The 26,990-nt window shown below is 40.4% G+C and overlaps 1 protein-coding gene and 1 long non-coding RNA gene across 4 annotated transcripts in view; one reads left to right on the forward strand and one right to left on the reverse strand.

Annotated features, from left to right (window-relative positions):
* Nucleotides 1-26,616, reverse strand: part of LOC127051867 (neuroendocrine protein 7B2) — a 76,857-nt gene extending 50,241 nt beyond the window's left edge. The window contains exons 1-11 of one of the 3 annotated variants that reach the window (XM_050954802.1): nt 17,725-17,774; nt 17,258-17,354; nt 15,794-16,047; nt 15,386-15,546; nt 15,127-15,267; nt 12,780-12,854; nt 11,971-12,126; nt 10,080-10,215; nt 7,116-7,224; nt 6,509-6,656; nt 3,401-6,007 (exon numbers count right to left, since the gene is read on the reverse strand). In XM_050954802.1, the coding sequence (XP_050810759.1) occupies nt 4,446-6,007; nt 6,509-6,656; nt 7,116-7,224; nt 10,080-10,215; nt 11,971-12,126; nt 12,780-12,854; nt 15,127-15,267; nt 15,386-15,530 (2,472 nt within the window). In that variant the 5' untranslated portion in view covers nt 15,531-15,546; nt 15,794-16,047; nt 17,258-17,354; nt 17,725-17,774 and the 3' untranslated portion in view covers nt 3,401-4,445. Of the gene's footprint in view, nt 1-3,400; nt 6,008-6,508; nt 6,657-7,115; nt 7,225-10,079; nt 10,216-11,970; nt 12,127-12,779; nt 12,855-15,126; nt 15,268-15,385; nt 15,547-15,793; nt 16,048-17,257; nt 17,355-17,724; nt 17,796-26,484 lie in introns of those variants that run through there. The other 2 variants (XM_050954806.1, XM_050954803.1) reach the window with 2 other exon arrangements.
* On the forward strand, nt 15,922-25,559 carry LOC127051926 (uncharacterized). The gene is made up of 3 exons (XR_007774638.1): nt 15,922-16,016; nt 21,740-21,974; nt 23,642-25,559. It is a non-coding gene; the product is annotated as an uncharacterized LOC127051926 (long non-coding RNA).
* Nucleotides 26,617-26,990: the final 374 nt, after the last annotated feature.

Consider the following 26,990-nt stretch of genomic DNA (forward strand, 5'->3'; position numbering starts at 1 on the left):
CCTCCTCCAGAAGCTGGGGTTCTCCAGCTACTGCCACTGTGGTCAGTTCCCTCTGCTGAGCTAGCTCACCCACTACGCCTGCTTGTCTGCCTCCACCAATCAGCTGCTGAGATGATACAGAGTGACTGAACTGGCCTGGGGCAAAGAGAAGGGGGTTGATCCCTGGGAGGGGCAATGACCAGGGCCTCTGCAGGTGGGGAGGGGGTCAGTCAGCATGGGAGCAGGAGCACAGGGGCCCCAGTGGTGGTGGTGGGAAGAACACAGGGAGCACAGGGCCCCCAGGCTTGGGGAGGGGGAAGGCGAGTCATTCTCCAGGAAAAGAGAGAGGTGAGGGCATACAGCTGGCCCCTGAGGCAGGGAGTAATGAGTGTGAGAGGAGCAGCTGAGGGGGAACAGTTCCTGAGGCAAGGATCCTCAGGGGATGGGGAGCTAGGAGCAGGTAAGTGGGTCTTGGAGTCAGTTTACCCTCATAGACTTTAAGGTCAGAAGGGATCATTATGATCATCTAGTCTGACCTCTCAAAGAAGCAGGGAGCACTCCCTACTTCTCTTTGAGAAGACACTCAGGCTAGACCTTTCTGGTCAAGAGCCATCATGGCCAGCAGTGGTTGAAGCTTCAAGGACATGCTGTGCTTCAACTTCTGCCAGCAGGTGCTGAGCTTGTGGGGGATGAAGGCTGTGCTACTGGCCAATACAAAGACTAACCTGTAATCCACTGACATCCTACACCCAGGTAAGCCCCCTTCAGCGACCACCAGTGGGCATCTCAACAGCTGACTAATGTTACAGTAGCCCCTAAAGACCTTAATCAGTAGTCCTCCATTGTGCTAGACACCATACCACCATTAAGGTGGCCCAATTCCTGCCCCACAGATCTCAATCTAATCCTTATAATTCCCTATGGTAGGCAGGCAGACAGGCAAGTATAATTATTCCCATTTTACAGCAATAGGAATCAAGGCACAGCATCCAAACAGAAAATTTGTTTGCTTTCTGCACGGCTTGTGACCCAGAGTGAAAATTTTCTTGATTATGAGAAACTGAAAATAATTGCAGATTCACAAAGCACCTAATTTTGGTGATCTGGATAGAGAAATCAAAGTTGCCAAGAAGCACATTGCGTATGCACACACACAAGTACTTCAATTTTTGAATTCTGGAATGTTCTCAAAGACTTACCAAGGGGTTACCAGCCTGCTGTGTATTGTAGATAGTGGGGTGAACCATCCAGTTTCTACAGCATCAAATGAGAGGTACTTTTCTGTGCTCAAGAGTGTAAAGGACTACTTAAGATCCACAATGGGAGATAAGTGACTTGCTAATTTTAGCCTAAGTGCCTGTGAATGTGAAGCTTCAAAACACTTAGATATCAACAAGACCATTGACAGTCTTGTCAAGATGAGACCACAGTACTATCCATTGTTTTAGCTCGTCTGAAGTGTTATTTGTTTTCAATAATTTATTTACCTTTAAACATATCTGGAACAGTCTAATTCTTCTCTTCACAATTTGGAAGGTAAGCCATTTAAAAATTGCAGGAGTAAAAAGATTTTAAGCAGATTTTATTTCTCTGCTAAAGATAGTGTACGAAGTATCAAAGCTGTGTTTCTGATATCTATGTTAAGGCTCTAAAACGGATACCTCGAGGCTTGGGATTAGGAATATCTTGCTGTATTATCTCCTGATTGTTCTAAACTGAAGTTTAAATTTAGAGTTTTCCAGTGCCTAAGTAGCCTCTGGAATCACAGTTAAAGTTGCCCCTGTACCAAAATCTGAAATGGCACAGAGAGCAAACAATCCTTTTTCCCCCACCAGGCAGCAATACAATGTGTAGAAAACTGAAGCACACAAACTTGTAAAAGTATCATTAAAAATTCCCACTTCACCACATCTGGGTTTTATCATCTTCAGTGTGCCAAATACAGTTTAATGGCGCCCAGCAAAGCAATAAATTGCCCGTAAGCAGCATCTGGCTGAGTAGGACACAGAAAAGGCCTAGAGCTAGATAAAGCAAAAGAGGCTGGGAGAAGCAACCATATTTGTGGCAAATTTGAATATCTGTCCCTTTGAATGTGCAGGTACCAGATTTGTTACATGTAGCCAGGATATTGCAACTCTTTTAAAAATCTATCCAGAAACAGAAGAAAAAGCTGGCACTTTACCAGATGTCCTTCAATGGCTGCCTGTGAGTCTGAGTGAAATCTAAGGCCTGGTCTACTTTGGGGGGTGGGGGGGGGGAATCGATCTAAGATACGCAACTTCAGCTACGAGAATAGCGTAGCTGAAGTCGACATATCTTAGATCGAATTAAAGTTACTTACGTCATGTCCTTGCGGCGCTGGATCAATGGCTGCCGCTCCCCAGTTGACTTTGCTTCCACCTCTCACACTGCTGGAGTTCAGTCGTCAACGGGAGAGCGATTTATCGCATCTACACTACACATGATAAATTGATCCCCGATAGATCGATTGCCAATCTGGGCAATTAACAACACTAAGCAGGCTAGTGCTAGCTGACTCAGGTTCAGGGGTGGTTTAACTGCAGTGTAGACATTTGGGCTCAGGTTGGAGCCCATGCTCTAGGACCCTGTATGGTGGGACAGACCTGTAGCTCAGGCTGCAGCCTGAACTTGAACATCTACACTGCAGTAAAACAACCACTTAAGCCTGAGTCCTTTAGCCTGAGTCAGTTAGCACAGGCCAACCCTGTGTGTCTAACTGGGGTGCAGACATACCCTAAGAAGTTGAGGGCTCTGTAGGCTAGAACTCAAGGGCCTGAAACTTAGGTACTTGACTATATACTTCTTGGCCCATAGCTTTCTCTTGCACTTGTGAGTACTTACTTGTGCTCCAGCCATCTTGCTATAAAGAGTGTGCTGCTAGGGCAGTCAATATAAAGGCTATTTAGCTTTGGACCTCACTCCTCTCCATAAGCTAAAAGAGCCCAAATCTGTTGAAGTTTAGAACACAGTGAGAAGCATATCTATTCTCCCTGGCTTTGAAAGAGAGCACAGCATTAGGAGAATGAGGACTTTTCATGGCCTATTTTCTGCTAGGCTTTTGGTGGTCAGAGGTTTGGTGAAAATGATGGAGTTGTAAAAATTGTGTTTTTAAGTATAGTCAAGAGGATGTAGAGCCCTGGATAGGACTTAAAAAAAAAAAAAAAAAAAAAAAGTACAAACTATGACAATGTCTCAGATGTCCTTAGTCTTTTTTTCTATAGAACATGGAATCAGTGTGATAGAAAGAAGATTCACAAACAACGGACAAAAAAGGCTTTTAGACTCAAAGCCAAGCACATAGCAAAATCTCTTAAATTCTGCCAGCAAACAAGCTACACATACGGAAATCAGTAATGGAAAAGTTTCAAGTTTTTACTCTTAAATAATTTTACAACAAATATGACAGACGTAAACAGTTTTAATGTTAAGACAGATGTAAACATCTGTTTGTGCAAATGAACTTTTAACAGTATGGCTTTTTACTTTTGTCTTCCATTATTTCAGTGACAGTGTTCTTTAATCTACTTTTGCATCATATGATTAGCTACATAAAATTGCTCCAGAAAAAAATTAATAGCCTTATACATGCTATTAACTTAACATTATTTTACAGCTTGACTGCAAATGAAGATATCAGGTAAACAGAACACACCCATGCTGCCAAGTGTACTGTACAAACATTTTTAATACTTCAGTATCTAATTGCATATTTGTTTTCCATATGCTCAACCATTTCTCCAATTTGTGTGCACGCATGCTTAGATGGGCGCATTTTTTGTCTATGCGGATATATTCCTATCTAGTGGGAAAAATGCCACAGGTACCCTGACTTACACCAAAAGCAATATATACCCTGGCCAGACAGGAATTGGAGCAGTAGTGATGTCTATACTGATACTGAAGTTTGAACACTGACAAGTCTCTTTTTGACTGTAGTGTTTTAACACATTTAGAGAATTAAGACAAGTACAGCAAATGGAAAAGTTTCACGTTTTGATGGTCAGCAATAAGCCATTTTGCTTTTGGATGTGTTGGTTTTGTTTTTAAATATCTAGCAATTGTCTCTTAAAGAAATACTACTACTCTTTTGACTGGAAGCAGCAAGATTTTGAAATGCTTCAGGCTTGCCTGTTATTTCTAAAAAGATCTGACTCAGGTGTCTGAGATAGCGATATATAACCTATTGTAACTTATTTGTATAAGTTTTTAAACTAGATTTTTCTAATTTTTAAAAATCTAGTCAAAATTAAAATGAGCAGCTGACTAGTAATCATAAGAAGCTAAAGTAAATGGAAAAATACAGAAAATAAAGTTTACTTGTACAATTTAAAAAGAAAAAAAATCCTATTTTACAAAAAAGCAGAACTAAGAATCTCATACAGACAATTTTCTCAAAGAATGTTAAGGTAGTTCTAGAACAATTAAGTCAATAGTCAAATTAGTACTTATAAATCTACAGGTTTAGCAGTTGGCAGGAGTTTTGCTTTTGATATTGGATTCTTTGGAGATCCCCTGTATCGAGACTTTTCTTTTCCTGTAGCACTTTTCCTGAGGGTACTTTTATCTGGTGTAGCAATCGGAATGTTTATACTCGAGTTCATTTTTACAGCAGGTTTCGGTGCTTCATGATTGGTTAGATCTTCTAGAACAGATTTTGATGGGTTACCAATAGTCACTTTCTGTTTGCAGATTCTAACTGTTTTCACAGAAGCATCAGCCTGCTCTAGTGGATTTATCAATTTTGAAGATTTGCATGCCAAGTCTAGTTCAGATGATGTAGAAACTTGTGTGTGTGTAGTTTCACAATAGAGCAATGAAACTGTGGAATTCTTTGAGAACTTTTCTGTACAGGAGGATAGTGCAGTATCATAGCTTACTGATTTAACAAGAGCAGAACAAACATCACCAGGTTTTGCCAACTTACAGCTTACAGATTGTCTGTTAGAGTCTAAGAGGGAGTTTATCCTTCTTACAGACTGGCGGACAGGAGTACGTTGAAACTTAAGAGGTGGTTTAGTTTTGCTTGCAGAACACGGATCATTTAATGAAAGTTTGTTGAACCAGTGTACATGGTCAGAAACCTTTCCATGGTCAGAAACTGGTAAAGTTTTAGGTACAGTATTACCATAACCTCCAGTCTGCAAGTTCTGTTTGCCAGGTCTGTTTCTAGACTCCAACAACTTTGAGACAGGGAGCTCCCTGGCAGCAGGAGGCTCAGTATTATCTTTTTCTGAATTACAGGACTTCAGCTTGTAATCTTCAGCAACTCTTTCTGATTGTTCCAGTTCCTCACCCTGTTTTCTTCTGAGGGAATCTATTTTCTTTAGATTATCTTTTGAATAACTGTTCTGAAAAGTCAATCTGTCCTCTTTGGACATTACCTGAGGCATACTAAATTCTGGTTCATCTTCTATGCCCAATTTCTGTGTGTGAAGTTCAATCTCGATAGGATTTTGGAAGCAGTTTTCCTCCACAACCTTGATTTCATCTTTACTTGATTGATATTTGTTAGTGGCATAAGATTTATTAGCAAACTGGTTAAACTGATCCTTGGATTTTTCAGCTGCAGTTTCAACGAGGTCCTTCTCTGGACTAACCCCTGTCGGACAGGGAGTTTCAGTTGACTTTTCTTCTATTAAATCTGATACAGAAGACTTTGCATCATCTATTAAATTTTGAAGATTGCTTCCAGATTCAGAAAATGCTTTTTTAATTTTAAATAATGTTTCTGTAGTCAAGTTATTCTCATCCTCCCTTAGACTATTATCTTGCTTATGATTTGCAGTAGTGGACCTGAAGTCATCTGGAATGGCAGGTGGCTTTCCAACTACAAGAACAGGTTCTGAAAAACAGCCTTCTGTTTCAAGATATCCCATCAGACTTGCCTCATTGTTGCTGGTGCCATGAGAATATGTAATACTGGGTCCATTCCAAGACATTCGGTAATTTGCTTTATCACATTTTGGAGTTAGCAAGTTCTCCTCCGACTTGCTCATTATTTGTGAACCTTGAAATAAGTTTGATAGAATTATTTGTTTAAAATATTGGTTAGCCTTAGTATTCATAGAACATTAACTAAACCAGACAAAGAACTCTTGCCGATAACTCAAGTTATTAAAAAAACATTAAGAGTTTAAAGGCCATGCTATTTACTGAAATTGAGACTTATATTATTTTCTTTCAAAGAGATGAAAATCCTTCATAAACAGGTTACAATATTAAAGAGAGCAATTAGGTTCAATTGTCAAAGAAGCAAGGCATACATACTGCAAATATTTGTTTTTATAGATTAAAAAACCAGTCTCTAAATAGTTAATATAAATTATCTGTTGCTTCCTAAGAACCTTTAATATTGTCTAACTGCTTTTCACTTTATCAGCTCACTTTCAGTGCTTTCAATAACTAAAGATATCAAAACAATCATTAGGCTTTTAAGCTATCCTTCCCCCCACAAAAATACAAGCTCTCTTTTTTTAGTTATATTCAGCAAGTATTGCAAGACATTTACCTTTATTTGAGAATTTTTCACTGACACATGTGCTGAAAAGTGTATCTGTCTTTACAGATTCAACTCTGTTTTCCAAGTCTTGTTGACTTGCAAGTCGCCGGCCAATATTTTCAGATCCTTTACCAACTGGACATCCAGTTAAAACATTCTTAGGGGAGAGGAAAAAAAGAAAACTAATCTTAATCTTTTTAAAAAGCTGAACATGGGGAAGTCATTTACATCTTCTGTTACTTTCTAGGCCTTTTTCATTTTGACATCTACAATTCAGGAAATACTTTTCCAATTTGCAGCAACTGCTAAAAGTGAACTTCTTAAATATTAATTAAAAATAATTTTAGTAAGTTAGACCTGGTTTTACAGTTCTGGACCGTATAGTATACAGAACTCTCTACACTTGTCCTTAAATATGACTTGGTCTTTCTTGAAAATAATATACGTCCTAAAAAGGTTTTCAAACTTTTCTCTTTAGCAGATCCCTAAAAAAATTTCCAATAGAGGTGCAAACTCCTTTGGAAATCTTAGGCTTAGTCTGCTGACCACAGGCGGAAAACCACTGCCATAGAATAAGTTACAAGAAAGGTTAATAGGATAGTAGAAGTGTACTTACTACATCTTTGCTGCTTTTTCCCAGACTAAATTTCAGACGTAATGACCTGCGAACCATTTCTTTTCGGCTAATCTTTGGAGAGAAGCAACCAGTTTTTCCTGATTCAACCCTGAAAAGTTGATTTATTTATTTTTTCAAAAAGTGCATGGAAAGATAAATTCAGTATATTACTTTCTTTACAATTTATATTCTTCTACACCCTTTATTTTTAACTTTTAGTGCAATAGTGCTCTGCAGTAGTGCTTCACAGAAAGAAATCTGGTAAGCATAAATAAAATAATTTAAAATACTAAAAAAAAAGGACCAATAAGGTTCTATTTAAAATACTGTGTAAAGTTCTGACACTAACAAGGTGATGCTCAAGAAATTGAACAAGTACAAAGAGCAAATAGAGTAATACAAAAAACTCCAAGATCTTTATTAGGGCTGTCAAGCGATTAAAAACGTTAATTGTGCTGGTAAATAGAATACCATTTATTTTAAATATTTGTGGATGTTTACTATATTTTCAAATATATTAATTTCAATTACAACACAGAATACAAAATGTACAGTGCTCAGTTTATATTTTTTATTACAAATATTTGCACTGTAAAAAACAAAAAAATTGTATTTTTCAATTCACCTCATACAAGTACTGTAGTGCAATCTCTATCATGAAAGTTCAACTTACAAATGTAGAATTATGTACAGAAAAACTCCATTCAGAAATAAAACAATGTAAAAACTTTAGAGTCTACAAGTCCACTCAGTTCTACTTCTTGGTTTGCCAATCATTCACACAAACAAATGCTGCTTCTTGTTTACAATGTCACCTGAAAGTGAGAACAGGCATTCGCATGGCACTTTTGTAGCCGGCGTTGCACAGTATTTATGTGCCAGATGCGCTAAAGCAGGGGTTGGCACCTTTCAGAAGTGGTGTGCTGAGTCTTCATTTATTCACTCTAATGTAAAGGTTTCGCTTGCCAGTAATACATTTTAACATTTTTAGAAGGTCTCTTTCTATAAGTCTATAATGTATAACTAAACTATTGTTGTATGTAAAGTAAATAAGATTTTTAAAATGTTTAAGAAACTTCATTTAAAATTAAATTAAAATGCTGAGCCCCCCCGGACCGGTGGCCAGGATCCAGGAAGTGTGAGTGCCACTGAAAATCAGCTTGTGTGCCACCTTCGGCATGCATGCCATAGGTTGCCTATCCCTGCGCTGAAGATTCATATGTCCCTTCATGTTTCAACCACCATTCCAGAGGACATGCTTCCATGCTGATGATGGGTTCTGCTTGATAATCCAAAGCAGTGCAGACTGACGCATGTTCATTTTGCATCATCTGAGTCAGATGCTACCAGCAGAAAGTTAAATTTTCTTTTTTGATGGTTTGGGTTCTGTAATTACCACATCAGAGTGTTGCTCTTTTAAGACTTCTGAAAGCATGCTCCACACCTTGTCCCTCTCAGATTTTGGACGATATTCAGATTTTTAAACCTTGGGTCGAGTGCTGTAGCTATTTTTAGAAATCTCACATAGGTACCTTCTTTGCATCTTGTGAAATCTGCTGTGAAAGTGTTCTTAAAATGAACGTGTGCTGGGTCATCATCCGAGACAGCTATAACATGAAATATATGCAGAATGCATGTACAACAGAGCAGGAGACATACAATTCTCCCCCCCAGAGAATACAGTCACAAATTTAACTGGCGCATTATTTTTGAAATGAGCATCAGCAGCATAGAAGCACGTCCTCTGGAATGGTGGCAGAAGCATGAAGGGGCATACAAACGTTTAGCACGTCTGGCAAGTAAATACTTTGCAATGCCAGCTACAAAAGTGCCAGGCAAACACCTATTCTCACTTTCAGGTGACACTGTAAATAAGAAGCAGGTACCAGTATCTCCCGTCAATGTAAACAAATTTGCTTGTCTTAGCAATTGGCAGTATAAGAAGTAGGACTGAGGGGACTTGTAGGCTCTAAAGTTTTACACAGTTTTGTTTTTGAGTGGTTATCAGACAAAAAAAAAATCTGCATTTGTAAGTTACACTTTCACGATAAAGAGATTGCACTTCAGTACTTGTATGAGGTGAATTGAAAAATACTATTTCTTTTGTTTATAATTTTTACAGTGAAAATATTTGTAAAAAAAAAATATAAAGTGAGCACTGTGCACTTTGTATTCTGTGTTGTAGTTGAAATCAATATTGAAAATGTAAAAAACCAGCCAAAAATATTTAATAAATTTCAATTGGAATTCTATTGTTATAAGTGCAATTAATCATGATTAATTTTTTTTAATCACAATTGACAACCCTAATCTTTATTCCCGAAAAAGGAACTAACATTTGTATGCTTTAGAAATGGATGTGACTGAAGTATGATGTACTGAAAATACAGAAACAGAGGGACAGATATTAAAAAGGGGTCAGGACCTACCAAGAACTGAAATAAGCAATTAAGAAGTAAACAATTCCTTGACAATGGACAGTTTTAAAAAAATACTTTTAAAGCTTATTAGATTATTTTAAACACTTCCACTATCCCCAAAGAATCAGTGTCTTTAAAATACTAAAAAGTGAAAAGCTAATAGTTAGTCCAGTTTAACTAGAATTATGACAAGAGAAAGGAACTTGACTGATTATTCAATTCTTTTTTAAGTATATGAGCATGCATACATGAATGCTTTAGTCCATGTTCATTTCAACACAAAACCCAAATGTAATGGCAGTTTGGTATGGACACTTGGCTGCTAAGACCTGGCAGATCACCAATTCACTTTACATGTGGAAAGACATGATCTTTTCAATATAAAAACTTTAAATAACAATAAATAAATAAATAAATAAATAAATAAATAATAATGTTATGGATAAGAATCTCAAGAGAGAAAAGGGCAATCCTTTTTTGTTTTCCTTTTCAATTTACTTTTAACAATGTGCACTCTTAGCTTCTGTGAATTAAGACAAGTTACCTGTAAATTTTTTTGCTTGCAATTCTTTTACTTCTTCGATTTCCTGTATTAGATAGATGCTTTTCACTGCTGACTGAGGGAGACAGTGAACTCTGAGATGACTCGAGAGAGATACAAGGGCTTGCTTCAAACTGAGCTACAGGAATAAAAAAAAAAACAAAAAAAAGTCAGCTGTACATGATAAACAGGTTCTTGTTTAGGTGGTGTGTTCTTATGTTAAAATAAAAACCTCTAATGCCACTTCTTTTTTTTTTTTTTTAAAGCAAGTGTCTTATTTTCACCTTGACCATTAGCAACTAAGAGTTAAAAAAAAAAAAACCCAAAACAAAAACCCACAAAAAAATCATTTGTCCAGTACAATGTTCTTGAGAGAACTGACACAGAAACAATTCTGTTTGCTTGTAGTCTTACATAAAAGAAGAGGGGGAATTCACCATACGCAAAAACAACCTTTGTTTTGACACCGAGAGGTGGGAGAACATGTATGCTGCTGGTATCATATCTTAAATTATTTCCATACAGATTAGTTAGAAGATCATTGTTCAAAAATTGTCAATATTAAATAAAACACAATCAAAATTAATTTAAGTTTTTGTTTTAAGATTAAAAATGACAAGAGGCACTCTTGATCTTTTGACAACACTAGGTCAAGTAAAAGTTCTACAACACTTAGCCAGAAGAGAGTTTTAAAAAAGTATTATAATGAAGGATATGGTATTTTATCCATCAACCTGCACAAAAAGCTGAGCTGTGTTGCTAGCATCTTCTAAAACATTAGTACTTAACCATATCTTCTGTGAAGTACAGCTAACTAAAGAATCTTCACTATTTATGCTAACACTCAGTGCCCTGTTCCTGCTCTGTAAGATCACAACACAATGACAAAGAGGTTAGAAGAACAGGAATAGGTAGTTTATATGTAATTCAACTCAGCTCACAATAAGCAGCCTAATAAGAGTGGGTCTTTATTAAAGACTTAAACATAGCCAGGATAGTGGTCTTGCAGATAAACTCAGATTGTAACATGCAGTGACACAGAATAAGGCAGAGGTGATTGAGAGAGAAAAACTGACAAACCTGGAACAACTAGCCTGGGAACACAGGCAGTAATGGAGGAGATAAGGTCAATACAAGCTTGACAAGGGAAGAAAGTACAGTAGGGCACATTTAAGAAGAGCTTTGAAGCTGAGGACAAGAGGGTTAAATTTGAAGCACTAGAGAATAGGGAGACAGTGGAAGGATTCAGAAGAAAGATTACTTTAGCAGCTGCATTTTGTACAGCGTAAAGGACAATGGTATGTTTAGGAGACCACAGAGAGGAGAATGCAGCAATATTCTAGGCAAGATATGAGAGATTTGACTATGACTTAGATATGTAATTTAAGGAGAGAAAAAAAGTAAAAAAAAAAAATCCCTCGAGATTACAGGAGTGAGTAACGGGAAAGATGGTCGTTTTGTGAATAGTGAAATACAGAAGGCTGGTGAGGGAAGAAAAGGAATTCTATTTTGGCCATTTCAGGTAGATGTTCAGAATGCCTAAGTCTTGAAATCTTCGACTTTCATTGGGTGCTTTTGAAATTTACCTTTCAAGCTTGTAATAAGATGTTCAAGAGGAGCTGCTACAGAGACAAGCAGAAATGCAGAATTGGATGGATAGAGACAAGTCAGTTATGGATACATAGATATCAGAGTTATCAGCACAGATCATAAATGAAGCAATGAGACCTGATAAGATCTCCCACAGACAAGGTGAAAAGTGCAAGGAATAAAGGTAATTAAATTGTTATTTGAATCAATTGCTCTTCTATGGACTACCCACTAAGAGCAATAGATTTCAAGTCACTAACAGCACAAACTAAAAGCCTTCAAGATACAATCTAAGTCACTGTACCTGATGCTGGTGTTGAGGCGCTGCTAAAAAGACTACTTGAGAGCAATTCAAAAGCAAAATTATGCTTCAGGGATCGCCTTTTCTTGCTAGAGAAGCCTTGAGAAGAATCAGTTGGAAGTTTACGCTTGGTGCTTGGAGTAAGAATCAATGGAGTCACTGATGGAAAGACTACAATTAATAAAGCTGTACCTGCAATAAGCGCTTAAAAGTTGAGAGCATATGAAGTTAAATGCTATATTGTTTGTAAGTCAGCTTTGTTTCTCCAGAAGCAGTTATTCAAAACTGAACCAAAACACATGCATTTTAAAACAGGAATGCCACTCAAATAGCTTTAATAAATTTTCCATAAGAAAATAATACATTTAATAAATTTCCAAAAAGCAAGTTAATATAGGCGGGAAGAGTTTTAGCTGCAGTCTTCATTGCAAGAAAACAGTTACCTTTTGCAAGTTTATAAAGGGACAGAGCAAAGCAAGATGATAAATATGTTTGAATTTAAGCATAAATTCATTCTCTAATACTCAACGTGGCTGCATGCTACCCTACTGTATTCAAGCCTTAGTTTTTATTAGATAAAAGCAGATTAATTTATAATCCTAGAACTGCTCAGTGCTGGCAGCTCTAAGACTAAATGCAGTATCCTCACTGAAAATGTAACTATATTCAATTTTGACCAGAAACTTTGTATAGAAATTGGTACCTCTTTGGAATAAAACTAAATTTAGTTTCAGCCTTGCTAGAATATAGTCCACAAGTCTAGAGATACTGCATGAGGCTCTGTTTAGCACAAACAAACACTAAATACCTACCATTTCTGTCTCGCTGAGGTGTAGTAAAGGGTGTTCTGTTAGATTTAAGTTTATTCAATGCTCCACTAACAATATCTGAAATGCAAGACATACCAAGCAATCAAGCTTTACTATTGACTTGTCTTGCTCTATTTTTTAAAAAGAGATATGATTTTATATGAAAGAGGCACCATCGATGACAAAGATATCAGAGTAGTCTCTGTGCTGTTTGTTTTAAAACATTTTTAAAGGGAAAATATGGGCATTATCTCCTGTAAATGTAAACAAATTTGTTTAAGGATTGGCTGAACAAGAAGTAGGATTGAGTGGACTTGTAGGCTCTAAAATTTTGCATGGTTTTGTTTTTGAGTGCAGTTATGAAACAATCAAAAAAACCCAAAACCCTGCATTTGTAACTTCCATTTTACGAAAAAGAGATTACACTACAGTTCTTATCTGAGGTGAATTGAAAAGTAGTTTCTTTTATCATTTTTACAATGCAAATATTTGTAATAAAAAATAAAGTGAGCAGTGTATACTTTGTGTTCTGTGTTGTAATTGAAATCAATATATTTGAAAATGTAGAAAAAATCTAAAAATATTTAATAAATTTAAATTGGTATTCGATTGTTTGACAATGTGATTAATCACAATTAATTTTTTTGAGTTAACTGCATGAGATAACTGCATGAGATAACTGCAATTAATCGACAGTGTTAATATATAAATTATTAACAACACCCATTTACCCTAATAATTAGCACCCATCTATCAAGGATTTTTCTTTGGAAATAATAAAATTCTACCCACTATGCATAGGAAAGGACTAGCAGACCCTTCCTTCTCAAATGACTTTATCAACAGGTTTAATTGGGGAGCATTTCAGAGGTATCAGTGCATCTTCAAATAGTTTGCAGACTGATTTAACGAAATTGGATTAGAAACCAATAAGGTTAAATTGGTCCAATATTTATGAGTGCTTAAATCAATTTAGTTTAATTTGTTGAATGGAAAAGGCTACTAGTACAATTCTCATCCTTGTTTCAGATCTTCCAAGTAATGTAATAGATTGAGGCCAATAGGCTGGTTAGAAGATTAATTTAAAAAAAGTGATCAGCGAAGTTTGGGAAAGAGCTAGCAAATTCTTTACATATGTGCTGGTTAAAATGGGAAACAAAATACAGACAGTCTGCAATAAATGCAATGTGTCAGTTTAGAATTCAGTAGGCATTTTTAGAGTAAGGAAGTAATATGATGTTGGTTTAAGGAGTATATTTGCCAGGAGTACATAAACATACCTATTCCTGATTTTAATATTCAGGGGGAGTGCTAGCTCAGTGGTTTGAGCATTGACCTGCTAAACCCAGGGTTGTGAGTTCAATCCACGAGGGGGCCATTTACAGATCTGGGGCAAAAATCTATCTGGGGATTGGTCCTGCTTTCAGCAGGGGGTTGGACTAGATGACCTCCTGAAGTCCTTTTCAGCCCTGATATTCTATGATAGGCTTTCATGAACTAAATTATCAATTTCTCTAAGCAATCAAATAGACTAACCTAGACAATCAATGTGATTGTCTGGATTTGTGGATCCTGTACCATGTATTCATTTTGCAAGCTACATGAATGCCTCATGTGAGCAACACATGGGAAAATAAGTATTTCATAGCCATAATATTCTGTCAAGTTTGATAGCTTTATAATATATATAGTTGGAGAGAAAGATCCTGTGCATTTAATTCTGTGACTTTATAGCTTGTTTGCGATTTTTAGTTGCTCGCTTCCTGAGCACTAAAGCCAGTTTAACATGGATAAGCTTTTTCTCAGAGCATGTGTGTTCCAATGTACAATACCAGTGTTATTCCAGGCCTGGCCCACTCTTGAACAGAAATGCCAACTGTGCCAGAGGTTGTGTGGTCGTTTTATGTGAACACTCACTCACTAAAGACTAGGAAGACACCTCAAAACTATTTTCATTTGCGACTCAAAATAGGATTTGAAACCAGGTCTCCAGAGGCTAAAAGCTAAACATTTATCCTGCCACACATAGCCTGAAAGAAAACAACCTTTTTGTTCAGAATGAAGAGGACATGCAAAAGAAATGTTATGGCATGACTGCACAACCTAGTAGTTTTTACATCAATAATTAAGAAATGTTAAGAAGTTTTCCAACTTTGTGAAACCTTTTATAAAAGTTCACCATTTTCAACCTGAGCTTCGCAAACTTCACAGCCAGTTGATACAGCAGTCTGTGGCACTTAGGGAGAAGCGGGATTTTGTTTTCTACATGGTACTAAACCCTCAGTTGAGTTTATTTTTATATTTACTCACTGAACTGCAGTCAGTCAAATTTTCAGTATTATGTACTCACCCCCAACACTTCGTCTTCTCCTTCTTTTACACTGACTAGGAGATTCACTTTCTTCATAGCCTTTCAGTGAAGGAGTAGAATCAAGAACATCAATACCTAACATAGCAGGTATTTTTTCCAGGATAAATTCTGGTACACGTCCTGAATTAGATGTTTATAGAATTTTTAAAAAATGGAAACTATGATTATATAAACATATTTGTATTTAATATAAATTAATGCATAGTCATTTCAACAAGTTATTCAGTTGTCATCTTACCAATATCTGCTGCACGATCAATAAGTGTTTGCACAACAGCAGCCTGCAAACGAAGCTTTTTTTCTGTGTTAACGGACAGCTTTTCATTATCACTTGAGTGTAAGAGGTTTGGGGCAAAAATCACTGCCAGATTACTGCTATCCATTTTGTTCTCACTGGATCTTATTAAAAAGAAAGAAAAGATTAGAGCTTGCAAGTATCAGTTTTGTCTTTATATTCTCTCGATCAGAACAGAAGCATTAAGGAAATGACATAATGCTTACATTATTACCAGTAAATGAATGTCATTAAGAATATTTATAGTCATAATACTGACCAGAGAAAGTTACAGCCCTCCTCTGTTCTTAGACATATTATAGGAATTCTCAGAGTTGGTTACAAGTACCAGACCTATATTTCTCTACTTACCTTAGGGACACATTTCTGAGAAAGTTGAAAAAGTATCGCAAAGTATTTATTGTTCTGTCAGCCACAAGACAGGAAATCAGCACTGTGGCAGTGTTCTTCTCTTCATTTTCCAGGTGCTGAGCCTTGAAAAGAGCTTCCTGTAGATCAGTTGGAAGGATCGGCTCTGGTAACTCTCTAAAGAACTGTTTAAGAAGCCCTGCAACATCACATGGCAGTGCTGCAGGTAGACAGTTTTCACCTTGATCCAGTTGACTCTGAAATGGTTCATAAGTACCATAAATTGAGGCCTTCAAAAGTGATTTATTACATGTCTTATCTTTACCAGTTTGTAGTCTTACCATTAGGGCCCTAACAAATTCACAGCCATGAAAAACACATCACGGACCATGAAATCTGGACTTGTATAGGGTAAAAAACACACAATACACAGACTTCCTGGGGGAAACCAGCATTTCTCAAATTAGGGGTCCTGACCCAAAAGGGAGTTGCAACGGTGGGGAACGGCAAGGTTATTTTAGAAGGGTCGCAGCATTGCCACCTTTACTTCTGTACCACCTTCAAAGCTGGGTGGCTGGAGACAGTTGGTTTGTAGACGCTGTACTTCTGCACTGCTGCTGGCGATGGCTCTACCTTCAGAGCTGTGCTCCCAGCCAGCAGCCGCCACTCTCCAGCTACTCAGCTCTTAAGGCAGCGCCACTGTCAGCAACAGTGCAGAAATCAGGGTAGCAGTACAGCAATACCCCCTACAATAACCTTAGAAACCACCACCACCACCACCACCACCACACACAAAAACTCCTTTTTCAGTCAGGAGCCCTACAATTACAACACCATGAAATTTCAGATTTAAATAGCTGAAATCATGAAATTTATGATTTTAAAATTCCCATGACTGTGAAATTGACAAAATGGACAGTGCATTTGGTAGGGCCCTACTTACCGTACACAAGGAGTTACATGCCCAAATCCCCATGCCACATAGCAGACAAGATGCTTTGTTTTTATCTCAAATCCTCCCAGTTTTAATTCTCCATTTTTTTCACATAAGAATGATACCTGGTGACAAATCATAGCCAAAGCTACTTTTTATTTATTATTTGTGGATTTATAGTTTCTCCCCCACCCACCTTGCTGTGAGAGAAAGCTACCAAGTTTAAGTTCCCATGATATCTAAAAATAATTTTTTTTTTGTTTAATCTCATGCCCTTCCTCTCACACTGCAGAAAGCTGAAAAAACAGTTCTTTGGTTGTTTCAATAACTGTACACAAAGAACTAAAGTTTGTCTTCTGGAGAGAGGTGAAGGGGGTCCAGTGACTAATGATCAGAAAGATCCAACTACTCCCAGAACAAAACACAATTGCTTCTAAAGAGAAGCAAAAAGTTAGACATATAGACAGGGAGGTGAAATGTAGCTCAAGCCCAATACAATCACTCTTGGAAAGCAAGAAGAAGAAAAAGGATACCTTTAATGTTTTTAAACGAACAAAAGATCCAGATTTCCTGAAGAGTCCTTCAGTGTGAACATGCTCTTCTAAATATTTGCAAGCATCAACAAGAAAGCTGAGGAAAGAAAGTCACAGTATGTTTTATAGCATTGCACAGTTCAATTTGCCTGTGATAAATAATGTCACAGAAAATAGTATTTTAGAAAATGTTTGTTTTCTCCAATCACAGTAAGAAACAAAGTAAATGCAAGTGAGTGATAACCTTACGGGTTCCTGTCTGTTTTCCAACCTCTCTTTCCAAGAGAGAATTCCCTTCCCCTGAAAAGCCTGACCAGTCCCAGAAAAACAATTGTGGAATTCCTCTCTACTTTGAAAAATATTTTTTGTTGAAGAAAAAAAGGACACTCAAAATTAAAGCGGTAAATAATGTAGACAGCTCCAAAGTAAGTATGGTTCCAGTTTAAAAACACACAATCTTTACTTACCTTGGAATACTTCCATACTCTGGTACAACTGACTGAGGTAACGAATGAAGCGATATTCCAAAGACTTTGCCCTAAAACACAAAACTCAATTAATGTTGCTCAAGCAGCTATGAAAATTTTACTAGGCAAATACTGCAGAAATATAGACAAATACATAGAGCACAACACAAGAATTGAAGAGAAATCCAAAAGTTCTGGCTAAGAACTGATGTCATACTAATTGTTAAAGGGACACCGCCAACTTTAAAAAGATACTTACTTATAAATAAATAGTAAACAACAGTAAATAAATTTCAGATAACATCCAAAATTACCACAACAAAGATTAGAAAATTACTCCCTATTTTCCAAGTTTGCTTATTTTGCCCATTTTTTAGCACTTTATCTAGAGTCAGCTTCCCCACGTCCCATGTGAAACCACAAAAGTTTATTAGAGAATATTTAAATAAAGGTGATACAAAGAGTTTGAAGCGTCAGTTATAGGTCATTGGGGGTAACATACAGAGTATAGGGGGAGGCTGGTATTTGGAAATTGGTTAGCACATAATATATACAGTCTGCAATGTCCCGAATGCGGGATGTACGGTGGGTGGGATCAAGAAGCAGTAAGGAAGCAATGAGGGTACATCGCTCATACAGTGAGTTACACGCAGTCATGGGTATAAGTAAGCGGGCCGGGTAATGGGGACAGGATGACCCTCACACGGTGGAATCCAGTTCGGTGGGTTCAGGGCTCAGGGGATATGGTTCAATAGGGGGGGTTTATAGGTGGTCTCCCCCCCGTGGGTGCACGAAGCCACACCGGCTCACTCCTGATATTGGCGGTGGCCGGTGATGTGCTCTGTGTAAATGTCCCTAGACCACCGGATAGTGTCCAAGACCATCAAACGTCTCATGAGCCGTGCATAGCGATGGCACACCCAACAGGCCCTAAATACACGTTCATTACAGGGGTCCCAGGCACCCAGCGCCCCGACGATCAAGGCATCGGTGTAAACCTCGTAGCCCTTTGCCCTTTGGGTGTCAGCCAAGGGGGCATATTTTTCGAGTTTAAGGCTTGGGCTTCGCGGAAGGCCGGGGTCCTGTTCTCGAACGGGATCGTCACGTCGACGAGGATGATCTTTTACTAAACAGAACAGGAGTACTCGTGGCACCTTAAAGACTAACAAATTTATTTGAGCATAAGCTTTCGTGGGCTACAGCCCACTTCATCAGATGCACAGAATGGAACATAGTGAGGAGATATATATACATACAGAGAACATGAAAAGGTGGGAGTTGCCCAACCAACTCAAAGAGGCTAATTAATTAAGATGAACTGTTGTCAGCAGGAGAAAAAAAACTTTTGTAGTGATAATCAATATAGCCCATTTAAGACAGTTTGACAAGATACTTAACACAGGGGAAATAGATTCAATGTGTGTGATGGCTCAGCCATTCCAGTCTCTATTTAAGCCTACATTGATAGTATCCAGTTTGCATATCAATTCAAGTTCAGCAGTTTCTCATTGGAGTCTGGTTTTGAAGCTTTTCTGTTGCAAAACTGCCACCTTTAAATCTGTTACTGAATGGCCAGAGAGGCTGAAGTGTTCTACTGGTTTTTGAATGTTATGATTCCTGATGTCAGATTTGTGTCCATTTATTCTTTTGCGTAGAGACTGTCCAGTTTGGCCAATGTAAATGGCAGAGGGGCATTGCTGGCACATGATGGCATGTATCACATTGGTAGATGTGCAGGTGAATGAGCTCCTGATGGTGTGGCTAATGTGATTAGGTCCTATGATGGCGTCACTTGAATAGATATGTGGACAGAGTTGGCATCGTTCTTTTGCCCCTCCAGACCCATGAACATGATACATTTCTGCAGGGACCTAGAATCCTACTTTCCACATCTCCTATTGCTACTGCTACTGCGCTGCCTTCAGAGCTGGGCAGCTGGAGAGTGGAGGTTGCTGGCCAAGAGCCCAGCTCTGAAGGCAGCGCCACCGCCAGCAGCAGCGCAGAAGTAAGGATGGCATGTTATGATACTGCCACCCTTTCTGCACTCCTGCTGGTGGGGCACTGCCTTCAGAGCTGGGCGCCCCCTCTCCAGCCACCCAGCTCTGAAGTCAGTGCCAAAGTAAGGGTGGCAATACTTGACTATCCTAAAATAACTTTGTGACCCCCCCCCTCAAATCCCTTTTGGATCAGGACCCCCAGTTTGAGAAACTCAGGACTCCCCCTGTGAAATCTGTATAGTATAGAGTAAAAGCACACCAAAAAGACCAGATTTCACTGTCTGTGACACATTTTTCATGGCCGTGAATTTGGTAAGGCCCTAAATATAGTTAACTGGTATTTGAGTAATCACAGAACATTGTGCTCTGACTTCGATAGCCCTGCACAAGCTGATATCTTACAGTGTTACCTGCATTATGATATCTTTATGTTGACCTAAATACTGAGAGAAAGGAATTGAGAGAAATAAGCAAATGGAGACTTTGGAAATGCTAAGACAGCAGACCACAGACCAAAGGACTAAACGTGAACATTTAAAGGAAAAACGAAAGGCAGTTCTGAAAACAAGGTTTCTAAACTTAAAGCAAGAAAGATAAAGAGACTAAGAGAAGACGGACTAGAGGAAGAAGCAAACAAACTAGAAAATGAAGAAGAGGAAGAAGTTATTGGACCACTACCAGCTGAACTAGAAGCCCCTGTGGCTCCAAGAGTTGCAGAAAGTAGAAAAGTGAAGGTCATCATTCAGGAGAGAAAAGATACAAAGCCTGGTGTGCCCTATGTTTGAGAGTGGGATAAAGGGAAAATTTACTTTTGGACAATGGTCAAAGAAATGTGCAGATGAACGAGATCCGGAATTTGCAACACCTTCCAATTACTTTGTTTGTCAAAAGAGAGCCAATAACTACCAAAGCCAGAGCTGGAACAAGCTTGGATCCTCTCATGATGAACTGGGACAGGAGTCAACACAGAACAAGCCGTTTCCATCGATGCAGAATTACCACAACAATTCGGAGGATCAGCAACCAGTTTACCAAAGTCTAGATAACATGTTGTCTTACTACAAACAAATGACTTGAGCTTATCAAAAGCATAAGCAAGATTCTTAACTTAAATAAGTGAAACAGAATTATGTTCTCTGCATTCACCTACTGTTTTTCCCAGATTTTGGGGAAATAAGGTTCCTGGAAGTAGATATCTTATTAAAGAAATCTGTCATGTGAAGTAATGCTGTCTGAACTGTATCACACAACAGCCACACAGTGCTGTATTGTATTAAAAGGATAAGTTTTGATGGTGGAATTTTTTTAAAATTAAAAAAAAAAAAAATGCAGAGATTCCAGGAGGGCATATCAGCAGTTACACACTCATCACTTTACCAAATCACACCACTGGGATTAACTGACTGACTGCTGCAGTAACCAGCTCAGGGAATGGGAAAACCCACTTATTGTACCTCTCCAGATGCAAGCATTAAAGAAGTTTTTCCTGACACCTTCAGTGAGTGACCAGTTTATACCTTGTAGCACACAATCACCCTCTGTTTCACAACACACAGCCTGTTTTGCCACTACAGCTCTATTTATACAGCACCAAGAACGGTTAGGCTTATCACTTCTGAAATCCAAAAAACCCAGCACTTCCCTCCCCTCACAAAGACAACAGAGGCAAATAATGCCTTTCCTCTCTGAAGTTGAGCGAAACCAGGTTTTAGCTAAGGCACGGGCAGAAGCAGAACGGAGATATGAGCAAAGTCCTGATGCTTAGAAGGAGGCCAGGGAGGAATTACAGAAAATTATAGATAAATTCCTGCAGTGTGGGGTATTACAGGAGTATCACTCAGCTTGGAATACCCCTATCTTACCAGTCCAGAAACCGAATAGCAGTTATCGATTGGTGCAGGACTTAAGAGCAGTCAACGAGTGGGTTAAGACTTTACACCCCCTCATGCCCAACCCATACACGCTGCTAGCCTCTGTGAGGGGGACAGTATTCATATTTCTCAGTTTTTGATTTAAAGGATGCCCCAGTCCCAGGAAATTTTCTCCTTCGAATGGGAAGACGCAAACAGGAATAAAAGGCAGCCGTGATGGACGGTGCTGGCACAAGGATTTGAGAACTCCCCCACTCTCTTTGGCCAAGCTTTATCTCGGGACTTGGAAGGATGGGAAAATGAGAACAAAGTCCTTCTCCTGCAGTACGTTGATGATTTATTAATAGCAGCAGTGGGACTAGAAGTATGTCTCCAGGCAACCGTAAGTCTTTTAAACTTTCTCGGGCTGCGGGGGTATCGCGTGTCAAGAAATAAAGCCCAAATTGCCCTCCCCGAAGTACGTTACCTAGGCTTCCAGATCAGACAAAGGGAACGCCAGCTCTCAAGGGGAAGGTTTGAAGCTATATGTCGAGTCTCTACTCCCCGGAATTGCAAGCAGCTCAGAGCATTCCTGGGAATGGCAGGATTTTGCAGCATATGGATTTCAGATTTTGGACTGCTAGCTAAGCCACTTTATGAACGTGTTAAAGGGACCAATTAAAAACCATTTTACTGGACAACAGAGGCAAATAATGCCTTTACCTTAATAAAAAGAAAATTGATGGAAGCCCCAGCCCTGGGTCTGGCCGATCTTTCTAAGCCCTTTCGATTGTATGTACATGAATGAAAAAGGGTGGCCCTGGGATTCCTTACACAGTTATTGGGCTCTTGAAAACGTCCAGTGGCTTATTTCTCCAAACAATTGGATCAGGTTGCTAAGGGGTGGCCGGCATGCTCACAGGCAGTTGCAGCTACAGCTCTGGTGTTAGAGGAAGCAGAAAAACTGACTTTGGGCGGGGGCTGTGCAAGTCTATACTCAAGCCTTACCGGACACAAAGGGGGGGTCTCTGGCTCACCCAAGCTTGGGTAGCCCGGTATCAGGCTAAGCTCGTAGAGAACCCCGAAGTTATCCTGCAGGCTTGCCCCTCCCTTAACCCGGCCACCCTGCTGCCAGAAACAGAGGGCCAAGAACATGACTGCTTGGAAGTTATAGATGCCCAGTATTCCAGCCGTCAGGATTTAAAAGATCAACCTCTTCCTAACGCAGACTATGAGTGGTACACGGATGGCAGTAGCACTGTTGTAAATGGACTTAGAAGGGCGGGCTATGCTGTTGTGTCTCTCCATGAAACTGTGAAGGCAAAAAGCCTGCCCCCTGGAACCTTAGCCCAAGTAGCCGAAATAGTGGCTTTAACTCGTGCGCTTGAATAGTCAAAAGGGAAAAGAGTTAATATCTTCACGGACTCTAAATATGCTTTTGGTGTACTACATGCCCACGCAGGTCTGTGGAAACAAAGGGGATTACTGATGGCTCAGGTCTCTCTGGTCAAGCACGGGTTACAAATTCTTCGGCTTTTGGAAGCCGTACAACTCCCCTTAAAGGTAGCAGTAATGCACTACAGGCTCATCAAAAGAAGGATCACAGTATTAACTGAGGAACACTGCTAAGACTGTGGCTCTTAAACTTGTTAAAGAGATTTTTCCTAGATTTGGCCTGCCTCGATGGATGGAGTCTGACCAGGGAACACACTTCACCTCAAAAATTGTCCAGAATGTCTCGGATATCCTCCAGCTCAACTGGAAACTTCAGACCCCTTGGAGGCCACAGGCCAGTGGAGTGGTAGAGCGCACTAATCAGACACTCAAGAGGCACCTAGCCAAAATATGTCAGGAAGCGTCTTTAAAGTGGCCTGATGCCCTACCCTTGGTTTTACTTTGCATTCGGGCTCTTCCTAAGGGTAGAACTGGTTTAAGCCCCTTCGAGATTATGTTTGGAAGGGCATGGCCTATGAATGGTACCCCGATCCTGCTAGGGGAATGGGAGGCTGGGTGTGGCTATTTGTCTCAGTATGTGTGTTCTCTGTCTGCTGTTTTATGTTCTTTTTACAGGTACGTTAAGGACTCTCAGCCATTCCCTTTGGATGCACCTGTCCATTCCCTACAGCCTGGTGACTTCGTCCTCGTCCGTACCTGGAAGGACGAACCCCTCCTGGAAAAGTGGAAAGGACCCTATCTCGTCTTGCTGGTTTCCCACATGGCGGCTAAAGTAGAGGGACACAGGAGCTGGATTCACTACTCCCGACTAAAAGCTGTAACTTCACCACAGAATCCAGACCCCGAGCAGTGGACTGTTCAGCCGACTGGAACCGGAGCATCGGAAGATTTGGGACTCAAGTTATTGTTTAAATGCAAATAACTCTAATTTGGCCATGTTTTTAATACTTGTATGGGTGTTTACTGTTTCTGGACAGCTGGCCCCTTTATCCTTCCGCTCCCTGGAAAATAACTGATGGGCCCCCTTAGCTGTCACAGCCTCTAATTCTTCCCACTTCTGTGTAGGGAGTGGTTACACTTTAGGGTCTGTATTTACTACTTGTTTTGTGGGAATGGCTATGCCCTTGCAAGAAATTCACAAATATACTAAACTTGCCGGTTTCAATATTAAATTGACAGCTGGGCATCTGTCTCGGTTTGGTTCTATCTCAAGTCCTAAGCCCTATACAAACCAGCATCGTCTTCAGATTAGGCTAATGGCCGTGTCCTCAAATGTTACTTCTTGTTTTACTATTGTAGGGGCACGGAAGGTTGATACTAATTTAACTAACCATGAGACGAATTGTTCTGTTTCCCCAACCCCGACTTCTTATTTTTATGCACATTTATATCTTCCCCGTGGGTGGTTTTTGCTCTGCGGACTAACCGCATTTACCTATGTCCCAGCTAACAGTTCGGGAGGCCCCTGTTCTCTCGGACGATTAACCATGGGGGTTGTCCCTGGCCATGCTCTAGTTTTAGAGACACCTGGACCTACCCAAACACAGAGGGCTCGGCGTGGCCTGCCTCTGGACGAAACATGTGATTCTAAGGTAAATCTGGTGTCTAAATCTCAGGCCATAGCCCTTGCTACTTCATTGGTCGGAGTCCCAGGCCTGGCCTTAGATGCAGAGCTCCAGCTTGGTAAAGTGGCCTGTGCCCTTGCCAAGTCCATTAATCCAACTTCCACTTTAATCTCTGACTTGGCCTCGGAACTCACAGGGGGCCGAGAAGGGGTACTCCAAAATCGCGCTGCAATAGACTACCTCCTCTTAAGGCATAATCATGGCTGTGAGGAATTTAAGGGTCTCTATTGCTTTAACCTTTCTGATCACAGCCAAAGCATTGAAAATAGACTGGATAAGTTGCGTGACATTGTCACTCACATAACGCAAAATAGTGACAATAATTGGTGGGGTTGTTGGGATTTTGGTAATTGGTTTGGGTGACTTAAAAGCATTTTTACCTCCTTGCTAGTGGTAATAGCAATTGGTTTGCTCTTCTGCTGTGGTCTGCAGATAGGAGTGCCTTGCTGTAAAGGTTGTCTTTCTGCCCTCCATCAGTCAACAGAAATGTACCCCTTTAGGGCAGTCTCACTGCCAACATCAGGTGGCTTGCCCTTTGACCTTATTCTAAGTAATGAATATGAGAAAACTCAACGAAAGGCCTTTAAGTATTCTCAAAGGGGGGGATTGTTGGGGGGTGCAGGGCTCCAGGTAACTGGCAATATGGCATGGGGTTAAAAGTTTACATTCTCAGGCCTGCCATCACCCTCGAATTGCTCCTTAGATTAATCAATATGTTCCTTTAAAGCTAGCATGAGTACATGTAATCATTTATCATTTTCTTTTGTTTATGGTACAAGATGTAATCGAGCAAAGGGGGGCTCTGTAGTGTGGGTAAAGGATATAGTTTAATTAAAGGATCCGGTACTTAATGAATTGTAAATGATGAATTGTGGCACCTGTGAACATCTTCGTAAACAAGTGGGGTATATAAGGTGGAGGAGAGGATAGTGATGTGTGCATGATCTGAGATTGTATATCTCCTTGCACGTTATTTGACTCAAATAAAGATACTTGCTTCTCCACTCCGGTGTGGTCGTTGGGGATACGCACACCGGGCAAACGAACCCCAACTGTTGCCCCCCTGCAACACTTCTGAAATCCAAGAAACCCAGCACCTCCCTCCCCCCACAAAGCAAGCCTACCACAACCTCAACCCCAAGGCAAGTCCACCTTCAACAGCCACTTATAGTACCTAGTGAGATAACATATACAGATAAGCTTGATAACATCACAATAAGGGAGTTGCTTTTTATCAGCACATTTTGCCAGCTAGTCTTTGTAGTCCGTTTCATTTAGCCAGCTGTCACTGAATGTGCAGTTTCTGATGTGAGCTCCCCTTCCCCCAGGAGATGTAATAGGCTCACTGGCACCAGTGCCCTGATCTTCCATATTTAATATACGTCCCATGTCTCTAAAGTCTCTTCATTCTTGCATGACCCAAACCCACTCTCAAACACATGCGCAATGTGTTTTCTTGTTGGTGGGCAGACAGCTGTTGTATATTCAACAGTTTTGATCTGTTACTGCTTAAACTGCAGAAGTGGGAACACTGCAGCTTCTTTAGCTAGACCCAAAAACTTTCAACGTTAGATATCCCAGTGTAGTGTGATAATAATGCAAATTTTTAGACCCACGTAAAAGAAAACGTGACCAATTAACTTATTTTTCTGGCAACTAGCAAATCCATAAAAAAATCAGTCAGGTGGGCGAAATACCAGCCAGGTGGTAACCCTAACTGAGGTACAAGTCTGGTAACCCATATCTCAGTGCCCCGGCTGCTGCGCAGGGTGTCCCCAGGCTAGCAGGCGGCTGCCCTCCGCAGGTCACATCACCGAGCGGAGCACCCCTTACCTCTACAGCCGCTGCCCCAGGCTGCGTCGCCGCCGCCCCTCGGCAGCTCCCACTCTTCACCTTGATCCCATACGCGGCCCGCAGCTGCTGCAGCACCGCCAGGCGCACCACGGCGCGGCCGCGTCCCGCCATCCCGGCTCCTCTGCGCCCCGCGTTCCCTCTGCTCCGGCCGCGCCTCGCCCGGCCTCTCACCCCCTCGCCACCATCCCGACTTGCTCACGCCACCCCCCAGACATACCGTCCCCGACCCTCCACAGCCCCGTCCCCGCCTCCCTACGCGTCTCAAACACAGCGCTCAGCCGCGGCGCCGCCTCTGATTGGCCCGCTGCGTCCGTTCGAATCTCAGGTCCCCACCGCTCAACGGCCAGCCATGGGCGACCAGAGAGGTGCCTGAGTCCCGCCTCTCCGCTGGGCCCGGCGCCGCGGCAGGGAACGTGTACGGAGCCCCCTCCTAAAACTCCCAGAAACGCGGCGTTCGAGGCGCGGGCCGCTAGTCCGAAGGAAGC

Source organism: Gopherus flavomarginatus, chromosome 5, assembly GCF_025201925.1.
Source record: "Gopherus flavomarginatus isolate rGopFla2 chromosome 5, rGopFla2.mat.asm, whole genome shotgun sequence".
NCBI lineage: Eukaryota > Metazoa > Chordata > Testudines > Testudinidae > Gopherus > Gopherus flavomarginatus.